The sequence below is a fragment of the Lissotriton helveticus genome, chromosome 6 (assembly GCF_964261635.1).
Source record: "Lissotriton helveticus chromosome 6, aLisHel1.1, whole genome shotgun sequence".
Lineage (NCBI taxonomy): Eukaryota > Metazoa > Chordata > Amphibia > Caudata > Salamandridae > Lissotriton > Lissotriton helveticus.
The window spans coordinates 853,363,454-853,390,258 of NC_136067.1; the positions used below are offsets into that span (position 1 = coordinate 853,363,454).

The 26,805-nt window shown below is 44.3% G+C and overlaps 1 protein-coding gene across 2 annotated transcripts in view; it reads right to left on the minus strand.

The window, feature by feature from the left end:
* TBC1D32 (TBC1 domain family member 32) overlaps positions 1-26,805 on the minus strand; it is a 940,667-nt gene that overhangs the window by 792,267 nt on the left and 121,595 nt on the right. Inside the window, exon 3 of one of the 2 annotated variants that reach the window (XM_078648467.1) lies at positions 9,488-9,649. The exons of the other annotated variant lie outside the window; for it this stretch is intronic. Coding sequence (XP_078504593.1) covers positions 9,488-9,649 — 162 coding nt within the window. The remainder of the gene's footprint in view (positions 1-9,487; positions 9,650-26,805) is intronic. 2 annotated transcript variants of the gene reach the window in all.

The following is a 26,805-nucleotide window of genomic DNA, read 5'->3' on the forward strand; positions in this document are numbered from 1 at the left end:
GACAGAATACCAGGTGACCTTTGGAAACATGAAAATTACATCTGGGCTCCTTATATCAACTTATTATCCAATGAAATTGCTCAAGGAGCTCCTATTCCGGAAACCTGGAAGGGGGCAGAGATTGTAGCTCTGTTCAAGAAGGGTGATAGGTCGGTAATGTGAAGGATTTGACCTATCAGCCTTATTGACGTGTTACAAAAATTTTTTGCACGGCAGGTTCTTGGTCGGCTAACCTCTTGGATTGAAGAGCACTCTATTTATACAAAATATCAGGCAGGTTTTAGATGTAAGATAAGCACTGTAGACCAGGTTTTTAGATTTTTATGTTTAGTCTGGAAATATACCATTATAAGGAGTTCCCATATATACGTGGCCTTTGTTGATTTGAAGGCAGCTTTTGATATGATCCCCAGGGCAGCCCTATGGAAGACATTAAACAAAATGGGTGTCCCTGGTAATATCCTTCAAATTTTAACTAGACTCCATGAGAACAATTATGCACGTGTTAGATGGGGACCGAATGGAGAAGTCACTGAGAAAATAAAAATAGCAAAAGGGGTAAGGCAAGGGTGCATAATGGCACCTACCTTATTCTCTTTATACATCAATGACATCCCCGATACTCTTTTGGGCTGCGAGCATGACTCTCCCAAATTGAGTGGGCAAGCCGTTCCGGCATTATTATTTGCAGACGACACAATTTTAATCTCTCAGACACCTAGGGGGCTTCAAAATCTTTTAAACACATTTAGTTTGTATTGTCGTGACAAGCAATTAGAAATTAACTCCTTAAAAACAAAAGTTATGACAATCAACCCCCATAAAGGTTTTAATAAGGTTTTTAAAATAAACAATGAACCTATTGAAGAAGTTCCTAATTTTAAATACCTGGGCTTTATTTTAGACAGTGATGTAACATGGAAAACACAATTGGAGAATTCAAAACTAAGGCTAACCCAAAATCAGGTACCAATCTTAAAGAAGCACAAGAATAGCCATTTCAAAGCGGTCTCACCAGCCATCGAATTATTCAAATATAAAGTGCAATCTTCTTCACTTTATGGTGCGGACCTTTGGGCCTATGCTTTAAAGGATACCTTCCGAGTGAGGGAAAATTCCTTCATCAGGCAACTTCTAGGGATACCTGGGTCAACACCACTGACACCCGTATTATGGGACCTTAATTTTAGGCGTACTGATGACTATGCTTCTCTTCGCCCGCTACTCTATTGGGTCCGCTTGTGGTCCACTGAAGAGCTGGTCGATTATAGAGAAGCATTGCAAGAGATATTGGCTATAAAGAATACTACGCACTTGCCATGGCTAGAATATGTTAAAAAATGGCTTGAAAAATTAGGGTTAAGTGACTTTTGGTTTGACCCTGATTCTCTTACAAATAGTTCAAAAAACATCTTGAAGCAAAGGTACTGGGACTATATTAGAGACTCAGTGCTTGCAAATCCCAGAACAGGGACTCTGACTTCTAAATTTTTTTAAATCAAAATGAATATGCAACTAGAGCCCCTCATGGATGCAATTCACCCTCCACTGGCTAAAAGCCTATATTTAAAGTTCCGGTATAGCATTCTGCTATTAAAGGATAGAACAACTAGCTGGAACCGTAATAAGGGGTTGACCGGGGTCGTTGGCTCTAACATATGCGAGTTCTGTGAAATGGGGATGAAAGAAGATGAGTCTCATGTTTTATTCATATGCCCAGCATACCTTAAAGCAAGAAAAAAATGGCTTAAACCAATTTGCAATAGGTTAGGCCTTAGACAAATTAAGGTTGGACTTAGAATATTCAAAGGAGATACTGCACAACCGATTGTGTTTAGCCTAAGTCGTTTTCTCCTGTGTGTTGCCTTGATTAGGAGAAAGAAAAATCAGAAAATCTGAATGTAATGGGCTATTTTACCATGTTATTGACTGTTTATTAGTTATAGTGCTGCCTGTCTTATTGTTATGGTGTATACCACTTTTTAAACAAAACAGAAATTTAATTTATTATTTTACCATTGTGTATATCTATTTAGTGTTCTTTATAGAAGGGGGACCGACCAGGATCTAGCTAATCCCAGTTTAGATGATTTCTGCGTACTTTGCACAAATAAGATGTGATGATATTTTTTACCCACTACTGTTATTTGCTATGTACTATAATGATGTGTTATGATTTTTATGTATTGTATCTTACAAGGTTTTTTAAACCGAATAAAGATTGAAATGAAATGAATAGCTTCACACGTAAACACTGGGGTAGTCCCCAAAAGTTACTGGAACGGCACCCCTACCTACTTCAAGAATTGAATCGTTATTGATTTGCCTTAAGAATTGAGCATACAGTGGGACTGTGTTCAAGGACTCTACTGCTTACACACCCTCCTGAATTTCAGAGAGGGAAGGTCTCTAAAGTTTATTTGTTGATTAATGAAAATCATTACAAACTAAAGAAAGTACATATCCAGAGCAACATCAGATTAAACATATACAGATACAGTGTGTTTTTTTAAAACCAAGGTGAGATCAACCTACCATTTCAATTTTCAATTTCAATTTCAATTCAATTTTATTTATTATGTTTGGCTCTGGTTAAGGGCCACATAAAATTCATAACAAGTACAGACAGAAAAAAGAAACTACATCACATATACAAAACAAATTTCATCCATAGAATCAATGGCACGAGGTCACAAAGTCAAATCTCTCCAGCTTGCCTTAATAAATAGCTAAAAAACCTTTAAAGAAATTAAAAATATAGAAGCAAAACATTTCATTTGGGGGACAGTATAAAGATCGTAAAAAAACATTAACGTCACATATACCCAATTTTAGACATATCGATTTTAACCATTTAAAACGCAATGGTCGAAGTGCAGGGCAGATTAACATAACGTGGATACAGTTCTGAGTACTCAAACTACAGAGGTTACACAAGGGGGAGGTGCCGTACCATTTAGAGAGAAGTGAATTTAAAGGCAGTAAATCGTAGCGTAACAGAAACCATAATCTACGAATACCATGCGGTAAATTCCATGTGGCATATGGTTGGGCCAACTTCATAGTGTAGGAATTATGGAGAAGATAACTACCCCCTTTCCCTTGTATTGTGTTCCTATCCATTTGATAACAAAGTTCCCACGATGCCTGTTTTAGCACAAGTTTTAGCTGTGATGATGAATACAGGAATAACATACTTTCATCTAGTTTTAAGAGTGACACAGCTCTTCTAAAATTCCTTACCATCCGTGAGAACTCGTTAAAGTTGCCCAACAATTCCTTTTTAAGGAGGGCCCTTATCGACCCTGATTCAGCTCTAGCCAAACAAGCCACCCATCTTACCAAGGCACATAGTCCCTGAACCCAGCTGCTTCTAAGGCCGAAATCCAGCCTACAAGCTGCCAAGGAGCAGGAAGTATTGAAGTTGGATAGAGATCTTAGGAGTTTCCCCTCAATTTTATTGCAGAACTCCCAATGCTTCAACTCTAAAAGTTCTATACCATACAGTATCGTAGGAGGAATCTTAGCCCTAAACACTTCAAGAAGACAGGCAAAGTGTCTCTTTCCAGTAGCGGAATATAGGGAGTTTAAGCCTCTACCGTGGGCCAGTGCTTTACGTGAGCAGTGCTCTATATGGGGCCTCTCACTTAAGTTGGCCGCAATAATTTTTCCCAGAAAGGTGTAGGTTTTAACAACCTCTAGTTTTTGGCCACCAATAAACCATCCAAAATTTACAGAACGGCATTTCTTTTTTCCAGCGATACACATAATTTTGCTTTTAGAAATATTAATTTTCATACCGTGGGTATCTGCAAAAACGTGTAAAGCTAGCAGCCGATTAGCAAGACCTTTAGGGGTTAGATCTAGTACGAGGATATCGTCAGCGTACATGAGACAAGAAATCGGGGTCCCACCTACCACCGGAGCTATACCCACACATGCTGCTAAGTGAGCAGGAAGGTCTGCAGTGTATAGTGAAAACAATAGAGGTGCCAAGAGACAGCCTTGTTTAAGGCCATTCTGGGAGGGAATCTTCTGTGAAAGTCCCCTCTCACCCCCTTGGAGAACACTGCACCATGTCTCTGAATGGAGTGCACGTAACAGCTCCAATAGATACACCGGTAAACCAAGGGCAGCTAATTTTCTCCACAGCGTTCGACGATCGACTTTATCGAACGCTGTGGAGAAATCAATGAACGCTGCGAACACCACTCCTCCTCTTACACGTACATATTTATCCGTAATCACATGCAGGGTAGTGAGATTGTCCAGTGTACCGTGTTCCTTACGGAAACCAGTCTGTTCACATGGAAGAATATTATTCTCCTCGACCCAGTCCTCGAGCAAGCCCAAGATACATTTGGCAAAAACCTTTCCGACTGAGTCCAGGAGAGCAATCAAACGGTAATTCGTGGGACAATCCCTTGATCCCTTCTTAAAAATAGGGACCAATATACTTCCCTTCCAGGAGGCTGGGACAGCTTTAGTAACAAAGCAGGATTTAAACACTGGGTGAAGAATCCTACTCCAGAGTAAAGGTTCCTGCTTTAAAACTGTCATGGGGAGTTCGTCAGGTCCCATATTCTTTATAGCCATTTCAATCGTTTTCATAGATGGATAGTCACTCAAATCCTCAGAAAGGAGTTCAGGAGCACTATCTAATGTGGTGTCATCGTTCCCTGCATACAACTTTCTGACATAAGCGGACCATACCTCTTCGGAGATGGGTATAGGAAGAGGACTGCTTCTACTACCACAACCCCTCCCGACTATGGACCAAAATTCTCTAGTTTTACCATGGGCAACTGCCTCCCGTAAGTTTATCCACAGTGAATCTTCCTTCTCCTTTTTTAGATTCCTTCTTAATCTGATTCTCCTTCTTTTTAACCTCGATATTTCTTTAGCAAGTTCCCCAGATCTTCCTATATATTGCATTCGCACTAATTTATTTATTTCCTTATTCAGGGTGCGCAATGCACTAGGGACAAAAGGCTTTTTTCCAGCGCCACTAACCTTTTTAACATCTGAAGTGATCTTTCTCACCAATTTTTCATAATTAGCGATTTCAGAACCACACCAGCTATTTAATTCTAGTGTAGTTTTGCATAAAATGTCATATACACCTCTTATTGAAGTGCTGTTCCAACAGCACCTACCCGAAGTTCCCTGGAAGGTGACCTCATTATTACCAAGCGACCAAGACTCAGTGGGTGGGGGTTTGATAGAGAGCGTTATGGAAATTATGCAATGATCACTAAAAGAGGTGGGGGTTATCATTAGGTCCTGGACATGAGGGAAAATGTTAAAGTCAGAGATCACATAGTCCAGGATAGAGGAGCTAAAAGGAGACTTATGCGTGAAGTTCGCAGGCGCATCAGAAGGAAATCTCCCATTTAAAATAAGCCCCTCAACAGCCGATAGTTCCTCCAGAAGAATCTTCCCTCTTTTATTAGTTATAATTTTATCGGGGAAAATCGATTGTGGAATGAGATAAGCCTCTTCTTTGGGTATATTTCTAAATAAATTTAAACTGGCGTTCGAGATTTTACTATTCAGATCTCCAACTAGAATAACGTCCGGTGGAGAAGAAACATTCTTAATCTGTCCAATATATTGAAATACATGCTTCACTAAAATGTTATAACACTCTTCAGGGGGGACATACACATTAATAATTACAATGCCAGATTTATTAGGGAAATTTGGGAGATTCGAGATTCTTATAGCTTGAAAGAGATTACTTGGATCAATGTAATGCGAAAATCTCCAGCTCAGTTTATTTGTTAGCATACAAGCTATTCCCCCTTTAGCATGACCTTTCCTAGAAGGGGCGGCCGGTGCTTCCAACACAAAATATTCCTTCCCTCCACTAATATTATCCGTACACCATGTTTCTTGGATACAAATCACACTTGCTCCTAACGAGAATAAAAAATCAAGTTTCTCGGGGCTACTGTGTGTCCCGGCTGCGTTCCAAGAAATTAATTTTATTTGATTATTAAAGATGATGAAATAATTTGGAATTATCGGTGCTCTTGGTTGCAAGGGCACCATGCAGCCAATTCCACCGGTGATTCTCATCTACTGGTGTGGAGTTCTGAATTGGCGGAAGAAGCAGTGCTTTAGAGACTGACCGTTTCCCCTTTGAGACCCAGATCTTTAAGTCCTCAAACGGAGAGGGTACCCTATCAAACTTGTCACCCTTTCGGGTCATCCCATGGGGAGAAATGGTCACATCAGAACTAAAAATAGGCAGAACATCAATGCCTCTACATTGAAAACTCTCCATTTGCTGTAGTATCAAATTTACAATGAATTTAGAATAAAATTTGACTCTAATACTGGTCACACTATCTTCACCTAACAGAGACACTAACTCAATATCCCTTGATTGAATAAGGTGAAGGCATTCCTGATCACTAAGACATTTAAGCAGCCATGATCTATTTAGAGGCAGATTTTCATCAAATAAAGGAACAAAGTCCAAAACAAAAGTGTCCACATAATTCATTGCTTTTTTTGCCTGAGGGCACTGGGGCGGGCCTATATCTGCACCAACCATAGGGGCAAAAGAGGGAGCAAAAGGATTAAGGTCCCCCAGTACAACCGGGGTAATGCTTCCTGTCTCAGCCACCAGCGGGGTAATCGGGCCATGACCACCCTTCTTGGACAAGTCTTCTAGAGGCAAAGGCAAAATATTACCGTTAGTCTCCATACCTAAGTGTTCATGATAAGATTCACTTGCCCTTTTGATAATCCCCAAGTTTGAATTAGTGGTGTTCTCCTCATTGTTAATTGACACAATAGAATCTTGAAAGAATATCCGCCTTTGTCTTTTCTTCCTATATTTACGTAGAGGTTTCCTTTTTTTCCCTTTGTTGTTTCTGTGTTTTCCAGTTTTTTTGCTGATTTCTTGATCGTCCTCTTCTTGTAACTCTATTTTCCCGGGTTTAAAAATCGGGAATAATTCCTGTGCTACTGCACTTGGTACACCAGAGTGAATTTCTTCCTCTATTACAAGATCAGAGTTATTTACACAATTGTTTGCCACTGGAGCTGATGTAGCCGTAAGGATGTTTTCTTGAACCATAGCTATCGGCTTAATATCAGGCTTCTCCAAAGGTACATGTAAGTTCCCCATTGTTTGGTTGGTATCCGTCACATTCCAGGGAGCTCTCCTCATTTCAGGGACCTTGTGCAACATTGCATTCAGTATTTTAGTGACAGTCTCTAAGATACAGTCCGAGCTGCCCACAAATTTACCCAAAAGACATAATATAGATGAGAGCAAATTTTCAAGGGCAATCAAAGACTCCGATATTGGTTTTTCGCCCGTAGCAACAGGAGGACAGATTCCTGAAAGATGGAATTCAGGAGACACAGAAACATTTAACAGTGCGGACATATCCTGCGCATTTAAGGAGGGAGTACTACTGTATAGCAATAGGCCAGATGGAGTCTCGCCCACAAATGGTTTAGAGGTTTCAGAGAGTTTTGGACTTCCAGTACTCACATAACGGCCGCAAAGTTCGAGGTCGATAGATGATAGAGAAACATCTCCCTCTGAGCTAACACGTGCATTACCAGCCTGTGGCGCCGGGAAATTGGTAGTGTGTTTTCCTTCCATAAAATGCACTAGAGGCCCAGTGGGGCCATTATCAATGGGACCATTATCAATGACAAGAGCAGGTCTTATCCCAGCAATAATTTCTATTTGAAATGGATCTATCCGTGATGGAGAAGAGACCATATTGTCAGCCGCTTGTGATGGACCTGCTTGTGAAAATGGTCGGAAACCGTCAATCGTCTCCATAGCTGCTTTCTTATCCACAGCTTTTTCCCAAAGGTCAAAGAGCTGACATTGTCCTTTAAGCGAATAATTAATCACAGATTTATTTCTCAAGGGGTTAGATTTTGTTTTTGCACAGGTCCTTCCCCCCACTAATCTCCCAGAGCGGAGTTTCTTAGTCATCCTTACGAGTTTCCAAAGGAATTGACACCGCGAATGAGAGGGGTATGTCCACTGATATTAAATTGAAATGATTATTAAATGAGCTTTAAAAGTAATATAAAAACAGGAAAGCTGGAGTGATGAGAACAATCAGCCCGCAGACAAAGTCTATGAGATAAAGATGAAGGTACGCAGAACCCTCGGTGCAGACACTTCAATATCCAACGGAATACAAATAGTTGTGACAATGGAAATGGAAATAACCGGGCCCAGCCCAGCCTACCTCAGTCACCGAGGGCCACAGAGGGCCCGCCCTTTGCCCGGGCTTAGCCCGGGCGCACCCGCGCGCGACTCGCGGGGCGAGAGGGTGGACAGTCCTTAAATCGCGCCTCCGGGCGCTCTCTGCGCGTCACGAGCGCGCCGCCCCAGAGGCTGCTGGGGGTTGTAGTTCTCCAGGGCCGGGAGTCTCCCAGCGCTCCCGCTCTGCCAAGTGTAGATGCTGCCTGGTTTCAGCCGCCGCCGTTCACCTCACGGCTCCGCCGACCCCAGTGGGCAAGACAATAAGGGCTGACACCTCCGAGTTCAGTGCAGGCAAGGTAAGGAAGTATTACGCACCCAGGGGCTCCTGGGCGGACAGTCCTTAAATCGCGCCTCCGGGCGCTCTCTGCGCGTCACGAGCGCGCCGCCCCAGAGGCTGCTGGGGGTTGTAGTTCTGCAGGGCCGGGAGTCTCCCGGCGCTCCCGCTCTGCCAAGTGTAGATGCTGCCTGGTTTCAGCCACCGCCGTTCACCTCACGGCTCCGCCGACCCCAGTGGGCAAGACAATAAGGGCTGACACCTCCGAGTTCAGTGCAGGCAAGGTAAGGAAGTATTACGCACCCAGGGGCTCCTGGGCGGACAGTCCTTAAATCGCGCCTCCGGGCGCTCTCTGCGCGTCACGAGCGCGCCGCCCCAGAGGCTGCTGGGGGTTGTAGTTCTGCAGGGCCGGGAGTCTCCCGGCGCTCCCGCTCTGCCAAGTGTAGATGCTGCCTGGTTTCAGCCGCCGCCGTTCACCTCACGGCTCCGCCGACCCCAGTGGGCAAGACAATAAGGGCTGACACCTCCGAGTTCAGTGCAGGCAAGGTAAGGAAGTATTACGCACCCCCGATCAACCTACCATGAATTGAACGACAGAAATGTTGGCAATTTGGCAATAACCTTTAGTAGCAAAAGAAAAAGTGTGTTGTGCTGTAGCACCAAAACTAAAGTGCCTTATGCTAGCAGCAAATATTAACAATTTGAACCTGTAACTAGCAGGTAGCACAAACATTTCTGCAGCAGGCTCGGTGATAAAGTGAAAGCTTTCACAGATTACATAAAGCAAGAACCTTAATTAAGACTTGAAATAGCTGCACATGGATGAATATGAAATGCAAAAGAATATCCTACCAATCGGATTCTGAAGTTTAGGCCTATAATAAGAGCACAAGCTTCAAATTTTGGAAAGCAACCTATCACACCCCAATATGAACTGTTCTGAGCTTAAGAAAGGTACTCACTCTTTAGATTCGCGAGTCTTTTTAGTTACTTGCTGAACAAGGGTGTCATACCCTGCAGTTTCACCACGACTTTGGGCCAGAGTACACATTTCCGTTTCTTCTTCGATCACGGAGGCAAGGGAATTTTTTATGTAATGGCGAAGGTACTTCACAAATTCATAGCTGTGACAAAACAAAGCATATAATATAGTAAACGTACTGTTTTCCAGATTCCTCTCATCAGACAGCTTGTCTGCCATTTAGAAATCTGCTTTGAATGTGCAGATGCTGCTATAAAGGAAGATTGCCAGCAATAAACACTACTTTTTGGAGATATGAAGTTATTTGGTAACAAAATGCCACCTGGTGACAGTAATTCTGCAAGGATTACAAGTTATACTTGGGAGAAAATCGGACATTTGGCAAACTAGAGCCTCAATCGTTACACTTTGCAGTATTTCCAATTTCAATCCCTTCTGTGCTGACCTCATCAGAACAGAAGTTATTATTGTTAAAATGGACATGTATTATGCTTTCAGTTTCTGTAGTAATGGGCACACCAGAAGAAGATACGCGCTGCTCAATTTATCCTCCACATACAAGAGCGCCACAATGAAGGCTGCCTTACATGGCAACATGAAGTCAACTTCTCAACATGCCAACGTGTAAGTTCCACAAGCGCGTGAGCACCATGCTGTTGATGAGGTCTAAGTCTGTGCATACATTTTGCCACGTGCTTCCGGGAGCCTCACATGCCGGGGTAGATCTGCTTCATTCTTAAGAGTTTTGTCTGCTGATCTAAACAGTTGACAGTTCTTAATTTACAAATAGACTTTACCGGCCATAACAGGCCACCAATATACCATCCCAAGCGGTTTTTCTAATCCATCATGCCTATATGTTCCTGCTGTGCAATGCAAACACTAGTGTATACCTAAAACGTGTGGTTGCTACAAGGCCATACCTTCAAAGTCTATCATCAGCTTCAATAGTCCCTTTCTCTTTGATGTTTGAAATATGCCGTAGAGTCAAGTCTAAAGCCTTCTTCTTCGACTACCCTTAAACTTTAATTATATTTAACCTATGATTTGTCATCACAACTCAACTTCCTTGTCATCTTCACCAACAACAGTCAACAACACTGCCATTATATCGGTCTCAATATCCCATTCACATTCAATGCCATCTGGTTCCCAAGGAAATATATGACAAATATCCCACAAACAAATTTATTGTACTTGGTAGGTGCACAAAAGTCGATACTTTCCTGTGTAATTTACACATTAATTTGGCAGCTGAAGGTGATACTCCACCAGGCCACTCATTCATAGGAATGCTTACTAAAGGCTTATGATCTGTATCAATCAAAAAAGAACCAACTCAGTATAAATGTTTTAAACTTATTGCGCACACACATGGTCAAGCAATTTGCGCTTAGATACTGAATGGCCTAATTTATGCAGGGCAAGTTTCTGATCTTTACCAGAGGCATGGGTTCTTCTCACGAAATATTTGAATAATAATAACAAATTCTAAATTTAAAAGAACAGTGTGTCAGGAAAGCTGGCCAATACTGTAATAGTTTAAAGACTACTCTCCAAGATTTAGATTTAACAAATAGATTTTACGGACATTAGTGACAAATGGTGCAGTTAGGCTATTAACATTGGTGTAAACATTTTGGGATTTAAATGCAATTAAACAAGGACGCTATATAGACCAACTGCCACGTACCTTCGCTGCCTCTCCCCGAGGGGCTTGCTGAGCGGCCCAATCGAGGTGCGGATCCTGTGAAGTCCTAGGCCAAACATCCAGAGCCTGGGACGCTGCTGACGGAGACTGGAGTCACCACGATGGAGGTGAGGAAACATCGAGGGCCCACGTCGCAGTTACGGAGCCTGAAAAGACCCCTGGTGCTGGAACTGAGGAGGCCGCGGGGGTAGGCCGACTAACCGGCCCGTTCACTGTGCCCTCACTGTGACGACCTCTGAAGCTGCGGTGAGTGTCTCCTGTACTCGGCAACTCAGAGGAGCGTGGTCTGGTGGGGTTCCCGGTCCAGAAGAGGACACTGAGACACAATCTCATCCGCCTAACCCTGCGCTACGGAGAAGCCCTACGACGGGTACAGGGTCCCCGCCCTGGCTTGCGCCCTTCCTTCATCGACGGCTGGGGATTGGGGCTAGGCGTAGCCCCCGGAATCTTCCATACACCCCGAACGGCCATTACCTTCGCCTCACCTGCCACATCCTAGCTCTCAACGCCCCACTGGTGGTGGCACTCCGTCAGGCAGCGGGACCTGGGAGAGCGCCTCCGACGAGTTCCGGCCCTGAGCAGTCTGACTCCAAAAGAGACGAATCAAGGACTCAACTTATTCTGAAGATCCTGCGACACTCGCGGCCCAGCTGTCTCCAGAGACACAGCAACCAAGCAGCCGGACTGGGCATCACCGCACAGCAGACGGCCAAGGGGACTGGGTTCCGCGCTGCTCTCCTACCTGCAACCAGCCCTACCTGGCCTAAGGACCATACAGACTGGACCCTGGCGGGAGTTACCGAAGCCAGGCACATGCACTAACTGGACCAGAGGCGGTGAGTATCCAAACTGACAAGGAGGTGAGCCGGGCCCTGGGGACAACATTGAGGGAGGTGGAAGGGCAGAGAAGCACCCTCACAGACCTCGAATCCCTTGCCTGCCCTGGATTCCTGGGGTCCTCCCCCTGGCCTGAACTCCCCATTGAGGGACCTCCACTGTCTCCCTGGATCTTTCTAGGGCCCCTTGCTGATCTCACCCTACAGCTGAAGAGGGCTTGAGCCGGGGGGGTCTCTACTCTCTCAGCACCAGGGCTCCGAACAAGATTACAGCAGCCTAACCGGTGACTGTCCTCCATCCAGCTTGCCCAAAAAGGTCCAGCCGTGCCATCAACACCCACAGACCCTGAGGACACGGACGTGGGTGGCGGATCCCCGTTTCCCAGACCCTGACTACGGGGGGGCCTCAGTGACTGTGGACGTCAGCCAGAAAACCGGGCCTTTTCCTCCTTCCCACTACATCCTAATAAGGGACTGAGAACAGCCCCCCGATTCCCCCGGGGTTCTGCATTGCGACACGCAGTGACTCGAACCGATACAAGCTTCTCTCATTGATCAATATGGGGAAGGACCGGGCCCCCAAGTTGTCCAATACCCAAACGCAAATTAAAATGGATTAATTTACCACGAGCGCACCAGGCCGACGTAAGGGGCGACGGGGTGTTCATTCCTCCCCAGGGACGACCTCACTGCAATCCTACAAGCCATCAGCACGTCCCAGGCCTCGGTTGAGAGTAAGATAGGAGAGTTCCGAGTAGATGTGGCTCTCATGCGCCAGGACTGGCGTAATGCCACAACGTGTATCTCTGAGGCGCAATCCCGCATCTCCACAGTCGAGGACGACGTCCGCCAGCTGAAAGAACAGGTAACCCACCTGCAGACCCATACCAAGGAACCACACAGAAGGGCTGAAGACCTCGAAAATCGGTCACGACGTAACAACCTCCGCCTGGTGGGATTTCAAGAAGGGGTCGAACAAGGCTAAATGGCAACCTTTGCAGAAAAATGGCTGGAATCATGGATGCCCAAGGATATATTATTGGCATGGTTCGCTATTGAACGTGCCCACCATTCTCTATCGCCTAAACCCTCCCTGCACCCCACACCGTCCCATCATCGCCAGGATTCTAAACTTTAAAGACAGAGACATTATCCTGAGAGAAGCTCGGTCCCAGGGCACCCTGACTTTCCAGAATCAAACCATAATGATTTTTCCTGACTATACTAAGGAAGCGGCACTTTTACACAGAGGACGAACAGACACTTCGGAGTCTGGGCCATCAATACGGACTCCTCTTTCCAGCTAGTCTCGGAGTTGTTTTTCAAAATAAAATAAAAATCTTCGAATACCAACAATCTGCCTGGACCTGGCTAGCTGAAGAACGATCCCTCCAGGCCCATCCGCCTCTCCACTTGTGCCGCCCAGACCACAAGTAGCCAACCCACCTTCTTCTAAACAACGTAGGTGTTGCACGCAATCACGCAGGGGCAGAGGAGCTCGCAAAGAGGCATCTAGATCACTCGGTTCAACTGCCCAGGGGCCTAGACCCACCATCAGCCCGCTGGGTTTCCAACTCCGACGTCGGGATGGATCTGTAAATGATCTATGCCCTGAACTAAGCACCTCCAGGACTCTGGACCCAGCGGCCATGGACTCGGATCTTTCTAGAAGCCCAGCAATCTGAGGAACCAGCGGGCCCATAGAGAGGCGGAACCTCGAGGTCCCAATCTGGCGGGACCTGGAAAACTTGTCCTAAGGAATTACAGAACTCAGAGACATCTGCAGATGCTAAGATAATATCCGATATCAAAGGAGGGGTCCACCACGCAACTCCCAGCTAAGCGTTTTAGTTTTGCTTGTTATTCTCTCATTTACAGGGCGACAGATGCTTCAGTTCCAGAAGTATAGGGTACAAAGGGGCAGGGGGAGGGTTAGGACCATTGTCCTCTGTTTAGTTTTATGTTTGGATTTGCTATTTCTTTTACTCATTGTTTACAGCACTCTGATACTTGACCATCGCGCTTGCGCTTTGATCCCACACGCCACAGGGCATGGACCACAACTACACCTTTGCACAGAACTGCACCAGCCCCTCCAGAGGCCCAGTGCCACATGGCTCCTCTACTCCACACACTTGGCATGTCGCAGACGATCACTAAGGGTAAACCCCTCCGAATCTTATCCTGGAACGGGAACGGATTGCTGGACTGCATCAAACCCAATGCCCCTTCCTTGCGCGATATGGCTTCGGCAGGGTATGGCACTCTGGCTTCGAGCGAGGGTCGCAATCCTGCTGCAACTGGGCCTCCCTTTTTTACTCCCAACCACATTAGTAGAGACCCCAAAGCCAGTTTATAACTGTGTCTGGGACGCTAGAAGGGAACACCCTCATCTTGACGTCCATATACGTCCCACCTGCCACACTCACCTCGTCGCTGAGACAACTTTCTGATATTGTCGCACTACCCCTGGGACAGATCGTGATAGGGGGTGACTTTAACGCAGTCATGCAACCAACGCTCGACACTACTGGCACACCCTCCCCTGCTAGGATATCGCATGCAAAGAAACTTGTCAACTGGACAACTACCCTAGGCCTATGCGATGTTTGAAGAATCTGGAATCCCAGAAGCTCCCAATACACCCACACCTCAGTGGCACACCTCACGCAATCACGAATTGACACGTTCCTCATGCCTGCCCCTGAATGCCAAAGAGTGTCAGGTAGTATCTTCCTCACCTGGGGAGTTGCAGATCACTCAGCTCTGCTCTTACACCTAAGCGAAATCCCTGACATGCCTCGACCGGTGTAGTGACTAAACATCTGGTTCCTGCAAGACAGGGAGGTCAAGAAAGCAATAGGAGATGAACTGCGCCAATATTTACTTGCCCACCAAGGATTGGTCCCGCCCGGGGCACCCTTTGGAAGGCAAGTAAAGCCACTATCCAAGGAGTAGCCAGGGGCCAGGTTCAAGCACAGAGACTGTCTCAGAACAGCCGACTGACCATTCTTGAGGCGCAAGCAACCAGTCTGGAAACTGGTCCAACCAGGACCACAGACTATTTACAGGACAGGCAACTCGCGGCCCTACGCAAAGAGGTTAAATAGATCTCAGTGGAGTCGGCCATAATGCTATGGAGCTCCTCCATGGCCCAAGTGTAGGGCTGGGGCGACCAGAACGGGAAACTGTTCTATAGACTGGTTTCATACCCTATGGCTAATCGAATAATTCCTGAAGTCCGTGAACCCTTTGGGCCCACCTAGCACACATCACCTGCATTCGTACAGGCGTTTGCTATTACGCGTGCTTATATTCTGCTAGTAAACCGGAAACCTCCCTCCCCTAAATGCTTAACCAGACGAAGGTCCGTCTCCCCTCCTAACAGATGTCGAAGCAGCAGGCCTGGATCCGGGATTGATTAATGTGCCGCAGCACGGGGACACACTAGTATAGTGTAACCAAGTGCTTTACAAATGTCATTATCATCATCATCATCATCATCTCCCCTTTACCCCAGAGGAAATACACAACGCAATCTCCTCGCTACCGGCCGGGAAAAGCGCCTTCGTCAACTTGCGCGGACTACTGCCCGATTTTGCTAATTAACACGGAGGTGAAAATATATGCCACGATCCTGGCGCAACGTCTGCATCCATTCCTTAATAAACTAGTCCACCCGGACCAATGAAGCTTCATGCCAACGTGCAGCACCAGACATTGCTTAAGACGCCTCCACCTGGCTCTTGCGCACCGCCAACTCCTTACCCCCTATCTAGCACTCCTCCTTGTCGACTTTGAAAAAGCCTTCAACACAGTCAACTGGCTCTACCTGGAGGACGTACTGACAGTGATGGGCCTGGGTCAGCAATTCAGGCGCTTCGTTCCGGTCCTCTACTCCAACTCCAGAGCCAGAGTGCTCACCCATGGAGCCCTATCGAAGACATTCCCGATTCAAAGAGGCATAATCAAGGCTGTCCCCTCTCGACCTTCCTATTTGCGTTGGCAATTAAGCCCTGGCATACCTTATTCGATCGGACAACTCGATCCAGGGCTGGTCCTGAAGGAGCCACCACACTGACAAAATTGCCTTGTATGCGGACAACATCCTGCTCTTACTGGCAGACCCAGCCAGCTCCGGCCAAGGTGCCTTTGGACCCTCGAAACATTTGAGAACGTCACAGGCCTCCGGCTCAACCCAGCAAAGTCTACCTTGGTCCCCCCTCACCTCTCCAGGGAATGCTTTGACTGGCAATCAACTATTACTATCAGCCGGCAGTCATTCAAATATTTGGGGATATGGATTGCCCTGCTCCCCGACCTAGAATGGGCACTAAACATTATCCCACTTGTTAAAAAAGCCAAATAGGACTTCATGCGCAGGCAAACCCTGCCACTCAACCCACTCGGGATAGTGGCTGCGTTTAAGATGATGGTCCTTCCCCACTTCTGGGGGAGGTGACAGCACTTGCGGGGTTCAAAAGACGGGACTATACTGGCATATCACTGCTGGGCAACGTATGAGTGGGCGACAACATTAGGACATTCCAAGACCTGCCGGGGCCTTACACCCTCCATGCGTCACAATTTTACAGATACCTGCAGTTGCGACATACCCTCAGGGACCACATCTCAACAGGCACAGCACTGTCCAAGTTTAGTCCACTAGAGGCTCAGGTTATGATGGCAAACCTGGGGAAGAGAGGAGTATCACGGATATACTGCACCCTTACCAATAATGGCCCGACAACGCTCGATCAACTCAGGAACCAATGGGAGGGATGGCTGGGCCCCCTGGAGGAGAAGGAGGAGGAGGACAGGCGTGACACCCTTCTGGCCCCCAAGACCATTACAGCTTCAGCCAGACTCCGCCTAGTCCAATTATACTACTTCCACGCTGCCTACCTCACCCTGGACTGCCTATACAGGGCGGGCCTATGTCCCTCTCCGCACTGCACGTGCTGCGGACAGGTGTCAGCAGACTTTCATCATATGGTCTGGTCCTGCCCCTGCATTGGGAAGCAATAGAGTCCGATCTCACGCATGTCCTGGGCCGGCAGGTGCCCCACGGCCCCTTGCACCTCATCCTGGGAGTAATGGACGGCCTAGATGGGTCCCGAGCAGACAAGCTGTTCCTCGGGACGGCCATCGTGGTAGCTAAGCGTGACATAGCCGTGACCTGGACACAGCCTGAACCCCCGAAATTAAACATATGGCGCCAGGGAGTCGACTGGTGTGCCACACAGGAGAACCCTAATTTGAGGCCCAGGGATCCCTAACCAAACATAAAAGGATCTGGGGCAAATGGATGAATCAATTAGAATGAATAGGTCTGATGTTTACCTGTATATAACTGGACTGTTTATTTCCTGTGGATTTGGGACCGAGAAGCTTGTTTGTTTGCCACGGAATACTTGTCAAACGTGCTGTGCTGTTGTTTTTGTTCTCTTAAAAATCAATAAAGTTGATTAACAAAACAAATTAGGATCATGTCATCTTAATGCCGGGATTTTCACCATCAATTAATTAGGGGGAATAATTATTACACTCTGCACGAAGGCTAATGACATCATTGATGTAGAGAGAAAATAGGGTAGGAGCCAATACAAATCCCTGTCTAACATCTTCTGCACACTAATGCGGTCTGTCAACTCCTTCCCCTTCTCAGTTGGGCATAATTATTTGTATGAAGTAATATTAAAATACAAAAAATATTGTCAGGGACGCCCATGCTCCTAAAAATCTGCCAGACAGCCTTGTTATTATTCCTCCTAGCTGCATCCAGAGGGCCCTGCCAATTGTCCTCTGGATAGGTTTTCTAACCTAGATTCTGAACTGAGTTGAATTCCAATCATAACTCAGAAATACATGCCTTGCTTTGTGATATACCCATCTGAAGTAATTTTGTTTTTGCTGGTCTACATTTTTTGTTGAACCAAGGATATTTTTCCACAGCTGGTGTGCTAATTCCATATAACAGGACTCCCTGGAATAGTAAATAGAAAGATGGATCCTATCAATAGGGATTTCAGTTCTAAGAGTTTCCATAGTGCTAGAGTACAACAACTAACTTTTCATATATACCTGCTAAGCTGCAGCATTTGCTAGCATGGCTTTCCGTTTAACACAAGGTTGATTATTTGTAAACATTTGGGGATTGTCGGTTATATTTAAACTACATGTACTAAAAGCAGTAAACTCCACTCATGGTATAGGAACCTGTGTTATGGTAGCTATCATGTCCTTGAATCACCTCCATATAAATACGTTTGGGCCATGAACGATTGTCTAATAATGTAATACATTTTACTATGGCAGTCCACGCTAGAATGAAGAGTTGTCCAAGAAGGGTGGTCAAAACTTGGAAGGACTGAAAATCACTTTACTTAAGATAGGATGGGGGGGTTCTCCCCAGGGACCTTAAAGTAAACCTAAATGAAAACAGTGTATTACCATTCGTCAAATTATAGAAGAATATATATATTTTTTAAACTTTACAGGGGAAAGAGGGGGAATCGCGTTCTATCCAAGGATGTTTGCAGTTAGTTTTATACCTCAATAATCAAATAACCGTGTTAAAAATTGGTATAAGTAACTGTCAATTTACACTGGGGTGCTACCATACTTAGCAATTCTGCATAATGCCCCAGTTTCACGAGGCATCCTTCCATGAAACATTATTTAACACACTCCGTAAAGTGCACTTTTACAATTATTTGACCATGAAGGCCTACGCAGATTCCATAGTGGCCTTGAAAGCAAATTCACAGGCAGGATTTGAGATCGTCAAATTAAGAAGTAAAGTACATTTATCCTTATGAGTCACCGACAGAGCTGTTAGGAATAAGTGCAGCTTTGTAAACTGCGGGGAATGCACTTTGATTTATAGAGAAAATATTCTGCTCCACAATTACATAACACATCCAGATGCAACAGGCACAGTGGACTACACTTTAACTGATACCTTCATTATGCCCTACTGTCCGCCTAAGACAGCGCGGCCAGTCCCACACTACTACGAGCTGCACTGGACAAAAAGGAAGGTCATTATTGAAGCGCTTGTGTGACAGATTTGTGTATGGCCTTCAGCTCACAGTGGAAGTCAGAATTAAAGGTGTGCAAATAACAAACAAACGGGGAGAAACTATGTAACTAGAATAATGAGGTTAATAATCACTGTTTATCAGACAAATTGGAAATGTCATGTACCCCCTCAACTGTTTTATCAAGATAGTGTTATACTGCTGTACACCATATATCATTGTTGCTCTTTTATGTTTCTTTATTGAAAACAATTAATAAAAATATTTGAAATGGGTAACTAGTATCCCCTTGTTTCAGTCAAAAGTGGGTTATACCCCAATTATCACACCATATAGGTTCCATAATTCTTTAGCTAGCACATTACACCATCTTTGACAATTGCACAGCTATCAATATTTTACTGTTTTTGAAACTATTCCCGCTTTTCATAATTCTGCTGTCGGTTCACTTTGTAATCTTTCATAATGCCATCAGCAGACACACTAATTGCCAAATCTACGATGCCTCCGTTTTCAGACTTCCAGTTTTCTCAAAAGCCAGCACAATTTGCTGCTAGTTTACACTATTTAAAAACTTTAGGATCCTTTTTTCAGGACAACCACAATCCTCATTGGATCTGGCTAGTTGGTCAGTAGTTCACTGGGTTAGATCATCGGTGGTGTTTATACATGGCCGCATTTAACTGCTCGGTCTGCTCAAAAGGAGAAAGATTTAGCTGTGAAAAAACAGACAGTATGAATGAATGGTTCGGTGATGATAGGTATGGAGTAGAAGTAGCAGAACAGTCTATCCGTCTTTTTCTCCCTCATCCACGCCCAAAATACTCTCCTAATCAGCAGACACCTCAAGGCTTCTCCTCTCCACTCTAGAGGGAAATTCAGTAGGAAGCTTACAGCTCTCTTTTAGAAATGGCACAACACCAAAAGAGAGTGTCTGGTTTTAATGCCTGAAATAAAAGATCCTAAAGCCTTTGTGATTCTGCAGCCAATTGAAGAGGAAACAAGCGATGATTGCCCAGAAAAAACAAACACTTTTATGGATCCCCACGCTAGCAACATTTTATGGGACTGCAAGCCACATGTTGTTCACAAGCGACAACTTTCTCAACCAACTTCCATGTCACTCTCATTTCCATAATTTCTGATGAACACAAGAGTAAGGTTTTCTCATTCGTAGAATAACATTCTGTTTCTTGGAGTTGGGGATTCAACAATGGTACACACTAACTTCACCGATTATAGGACCTAGATATTCCACCCTGAATTGCATAGATGCAGACCTTTCCTTCTAAGTGTTAACACACACTAGTCAATATTTTCAAAACATTTTGTAAAACTATGTAATATTCTTCCACTGTAGTGATCAAAATCAAAAGCACCTTGAAAGGCACACAGACATTCCATGCCTTTAAATGTTTAAATAGGTTGCTCATAATATGATGTGCAGCCGAAGTCAAAGGCATGTGGCAAAACCAGCATATCCCTTCTCTAGTTAGTGTGATGTTTGGGGTGCTTTTGCTAATGGATCTCGGGCATGCTGCAGTTACTTCAAATGTGGAAAACAGATACACTTTCTTTGATGTCTTCCCCATCTCCAGAATAAATAGAAGGGGCTAACAATCTATCACCACATGGTGGGTTAGCGGGTGTAGGTCTTAGCACAATCCTAACTTTCCACTTGTCTTTCCCACAGTTACAACAGGCGAAAGCCATTGTGATACAGTCACCGGTTATATTATGTCAGCCTTGAACAACTCCTTCTAACATATCCTTTAATTCTTTTCTTACTGCCAAGTGGACTACTGAGCCCACAGAGGAGAATCAGTTGAAGGTATTCAGCAAAGCTCCTTTATTGCCCAGAACTAGTCTACAACTGACCAACATTGGAATGAAGCAATTCTAAAACTTATGATCAAGATTCTCAAATAAACAGGAACTAACAATTTAATTAGCAGTAACACTTAAACAAGGATATAACCCAACTCCTCCTTTTAACATGTTACAACGACAAACCACTGGAATACAAACCCCAGACAAACTTTTGAGTGATTGACCACACTCAAATCAAATAACAGAGACAAAAGACCAAAAAAAGGCTTACACTAAAACAAAAACCTAGACTCTTCGTTAAACTCCTAAAGTCCGAGACCATACACCTTTTTGTCTACCATTCTGCTTCGTTTCCAGAACACAATAAATGCATTCTCCAGAGAATTTGGCATCAAAATCCAGATTCCACCACTGCTCTTAGCCAATATAACACATACCAGTCACTTTCTCATCACTACCATTTCCAACCCACATCTCACCACTGCTTTGTTCTTACCACATCTCACACTATAAAGAGAAACTTTAGAAACACCTTAAAGCATCATACCTATCCCTATTTTTGTCATATACCTCTTATCTTCTCCTTAACTTTCTCTACATTAAAGGTCTACCAGGTGTCACCTAATCTCTAGCGTATCACGTTCCATAAGAGGCCGGAACAGCATCTTGCCAGTCGTGATATGCAAAGTTTTGCGACCAAACCATAACAAAGACCTGTCCGTACCCATCAAGCTCACTTCTGTCAATACGGACCCTCTTACACATTCACTAATGACCCTATTAGCCCTCTTTGCCATGATGTTCCTTTGAAAAAGGTACTAACTACTTGTACTGTGTCTTATAGTGAAGTTTGGTAAAAAGTCTTTTTTCTCTCTTAACATGAACTCCTCACCGTAATCCAAAACTAAAACCCTATGGTTTTCTTTCTCTTGAAAGCACATCCAGAAGACATTCCATAACACTCTTAGTATTGGACACTTTGACAAAACGGACCTCCAACAATTTACAACTATAATCCACAAACACAATAGCATACTTATGTGCAGCAGGCAATGCCTAAAAAAAAACAGGACGCCAATTCATAGCCTTTGCCATGCTTTTTCCAGCACATCAACAATATGGATTGCACTCTGCATCTTAAATTCTGTCTGCACACCACATAACCACCAAAATTCTGCACCAAATGTAGATCAATTCCAGGCAACCCGTTTTCGCTCTCAACTGTTTCTTTTTTTTCCAACTCATACCCAGATGTCCCTCTTGGGGAAATTCTGATAATTCCCCTTAAATCACATCTGAATGTACCAATTGGTCTTTCAAAAATAATAAACGACCCGCAATTGAAATTTCACACTACCACTTTCCTGTAATTTTGCAATAGAGCTGATAAAGTGCTCTTTCTAGGTCATCCATTAGTCACCTATTTTATGAGATGCTTTATCAAGGGATCCTCATTCAAAGCTTTTCTCCATTCCTGTTCAGAAACACAGCTCCCACCAATAAATACCAAACATGCAACTAAGCATTCACTATCTTCTGGGTCTTCTTTGTCCAAAGTGTCATCCTCACAAATCTGTAACCTTGAACAGTAATAAGCTTGCCTCTTCTTCACTTTGGGGACATATTCCCCCTTCAAGAGATACTCTGATTACTTTGCACCTAATCTATTGAGCCTAGCTGTAGCTCTAAACAAGTTTACATTTGAACAATTGCTATTTCACACCAGACCTAATCAGAAACCAAGTGCTTCATAAATATGTCCTGAACTTGTCCAGCCCCAAGCACAAGCTAACATGTCTTTCTCAATCACTGAGCAAGATATCGTTGGTGGCCCTAAGATGAGGTATGCAAATGCTACAAACCCTGTATTATGTAGTAATACATTTCCCTGCATTAACACCAACTAGCATCCATCCTGATAATTGTTTCATTCCCTAGGACAAATGGAGTTAAGATAGGTCACTGCACCAAAACCTCTTAATACTCAGAGGTCTCTTGCTGTTCCGCCTCCCAAACAAATTTCACATCTTTCTTCAAAAGTTTTATTAATGGCTCTGGCACAGAAGCAAAACCCTGAACAAATATGGCATAAAACTCAGCCAAACTCATACATTATAGAAACCGCTGTCTGTTATTTGGAGCTGATGCTTCTTGTGTGACCTTTATCAAGCCCAGCCCTGGCTTAACTCATATACTGTTATTATGTTCCAAGTACTCGACTACTTCCAACCCTAAGACACACTTATTCTCCCTCAGCCTTAATACTCTATTCTTCAAGGTAACTAATAACTGATCCAACATCCTTGGTGATCCAGCTCTTCCTTCCCATACTACAACACAGTGTCTTTAAAGACCAGAACTCAAGCTAAACCTTTTAGAACCTCACTCATTAGTCTCTGTGTTTAACAAGACTGTTTGGAGGTTTCTGCTTTCTCTTTAAAATAGGATGCTATTTTCTTATTCATTCCATCAACCTGGCACGATATCTTGGTGCTATTAGGTAAATGTGGTGTGAGCTCTGTAGATTTTGCTGTGGCTTCCATCTGGCAATGTTGACAAATATTAGCTTGGGGCCATTTTGCTATCAGCCTATGGTCTGCTAGGGACTGGCAAGGCTGTTTGTTTGGTGGTCTTCGCTGGAGGTTTTAGAATGGGACTGGGCTCTTGTGTCTGGTAATTCCTTTGCATGAGCCATCTGATATTCCCCCTGTAATGTTGGGGTAGAATGAATCTCAGTTGCGGTCCCATTTGCATGGTGATTTTACTACGTTTGGTGAGTTGTGTTCTAGATCTTATGTCTCCCACAATGAAATACTGCAAAACAGAATTTGGGTCAGAGCTGGCCAACCTACTAGTGTTTTCTTACACCCAAAGTGAGTCAGTCAATTCCTTAAGGTATTGGTAGTCTGGTGGTCTTTAGTGGGAGGACGAGAGAGTGGAGCCGATATAATTTAGCTCTTGAAGACTTTGATATCTATCCTTATACACGAGGTGCGTCAGGTGTAATGGGCAGATCAACACAATGTGATGCAGTGCTCCCTGGGCCCACAACCCGCACCAGGAGCCATCTTCACTCTGGATGGCTTCTCAAAGCCGAATAATGTCTCCTCCAATGCGTCACACAGTACCACACACACTGCTGCTTCGTACTCCCCTCAGACCTCCACCGCTGGTGGTGATCGGTATTGTCAGTGCGGCTTGTTAGGAGAGGCAAGGAGCCCAGCGGGCTGGCTAACCAGGAGACCAACAGTCCCAAAAGAAGATTCCCAGGTCTGGAGCTGAAGGCAAAGGGAAGTAGGAACCGGGGTGGGAAGTGGGGCCATCGGGCAAAAGCTCTCCCTGCCGCTTCAATTACCCACGTTCCTGGCAGTGATTCAAGTAGCTCTGCTTCTTTTAACCTCAGACAGCAGCATCCAAATAACATTCAACTGGAAGTTTGAAACAACAACACAATTAATGACAGGGTCTTTGCAAGCATCCAATGCTTTTTCTTCCACCAACACTCTCAATACAACACCTTTCATACTTTCAGTTAAACCCCCTCATCTTCCAACTCCACATTCCCTTCACATTCTTATCAGACACCTTGCACATGTGAGCAATATGTCTAATGTGGTTGCACATATTACATTCCTTATTCTTCGGTGAACATAATTTTGTCAACCCCATTTGTAACTTACTTGGAGCCACATCTATAATACACATCCAGTCTATTTATGATGTTTAGCTTATGAGAAGGCACCTTGCCTCTCCTGAGAGTACAAGCTAACTCTTACTCTCCTTAGTTATGTTATTTAGGAGACACCTTAGAGCTTTCTATACTGTTAGCTATATCTAGGGATTCGTCCAAAAACGGATTCTTGCATGTAAACAAGCTTCGCTAAATGTTCTTGTTATAGCACCGGGTAACTGACATATCTCTGATTAATTGTTCAGTGACTGTCTCAAATCAACACTTTCCTGCTAAAACTTAAAGAGAAGCTACATACACATCAGTGGTGTCCCTTACCGACTGTTCTCTCAAGAAGCTCGTTGGTTTACAAAAATGCCTTTGACACCTACCCACAGCCTCTTAGCATTCATCTAAAGGTTCCTCTTCTTCTGGCAGCATTTCTCTACGAAGATGATTGAATATTTATTTTCCCTCCATGCCCAAATAGTAGTTCGAAAGGCGTCTCTTCCTATCTCTTTTAAATGTAAACACATTAATGGCTACTACATAAACATTAAATGCACTGAACCACTTCCATGTTATAGGGGGTTCTCCAAGGCACTTCAGAAATGGAGGTGGTGAATTTATTGCATATACAGTCAAGGTAGATACCAGAAACGATGGAGACATCAGTGACCAGTGTGCACTATCAGATCAAATTGTAATGTAGCAAAGCTAGTTAAATAAGGGCAAATGAAGAAAAACACTTAAGAATGAAAAAGAAAGGAAAACATGTGGCTTAATTTAACAAGAAATCCGCTGATGGTGGCTGAATGCAATCAAGAGATTCCCAACAGGCTTACTTCGGTCTTGACGTCATAATCATACCTAGTTAACCTGCTCCCATTGGCGTCAGGTTCCAGAAGGTTGCTGGAAATTAATGTGTAACCAATATTTTCAAATAAAAATGAAAGAAAGATCTATTTAATAGTAACTTGTGCGATGGAATATAACACGTTGTATAATTGGTGGAGCTCCTTCCTTTAGCATGAGCTCCTGCGCAAAGCTTTAAATGATTTAAATTCATGTCTGAAAAATTCCTTGAACTCTCAAAGATTTGTGGTTAAATCATAATCAGTGATTCTGAACATATATTTCTCTGCGTTGGTTTATTATCAGGCACAATGTTTGCAGTTCCATCCATTCAAGAATATTCGCTACTTCACCAGCCAAATCCCCTTTTGGTGGTTGATCTTCACTCACATTGTAGCTTGGCATTGAAGACTCCAGCTTGGGTATGTTGCTTTTGTAGGCACCAGGTGTGAATGAGATACACCTTAATTCTTTCATGTTTGATATGTCTTAAGTATCTTTTGAGACTATGGTAATTCTTGATACAGTGTCCACGAGACCATGCACACTCATATCAATTAGTAACCAAACATTGTACAAAGTTCCCCAAAAGGTAATGATTTACAGAGTAACTCTCTCACTGGATGGTGTGTGTGGGAGTCTCAGGGAATAAAATAATCCCTTATCGGAACTTAGGATGCCTCACACAACTAAAAAGCTGGACGACTGTTGTCATCCTACCTGATGGTTGTTTTGTTTCATCATTGGCCTCCTGCTCCAGCGACAGGCTGGCGCTGCAATGCCTGATGGGTAGCACGGAGTGCTACACTTTAGTGGAGTTCTTTTGTTCATGGCCGTTGGATGAGTGTGTGTGAGGGACCTAGAAAGTGAAGTAGTGAGCGTGAAGGAGTGATTAAAAAAGGTAAGTGTAGTCCACTCAGACAACTTTATTCATGTGGCTACCTGCCTTATTAAAATGGTGAAGGGAGGGGTACCGAAGCTCAAAAGTAAGGTAGTTTGGCTTCGTTCAACCCTCACCTATAGTGTGGTCAACATGTTTCATGCCATGTCGGCAATTCTTCAGGACCTAAACGTGCTCATAAACTCATAGGAAAACCTATCCGGGCTGAAAAATGTATCATATACAACCTGCGTGGTCGAATGTACCAAGGCAGGATGGAGTCCTGCGTGGAATCCCGCCCCTCAATCCCTGGTAGATGATCCCCACTGGCTGTCCTTGTGGGGCCTGAGCTGCTAGGTAATAACCTGGCAAACTCGAGGCAATTGCTTGTAGGCACCTACCCCTCCCACGGCGGAAAAATAGGATCGCAGGACAGCTCATATCAATGACATGTACTATACATATGGTCATAT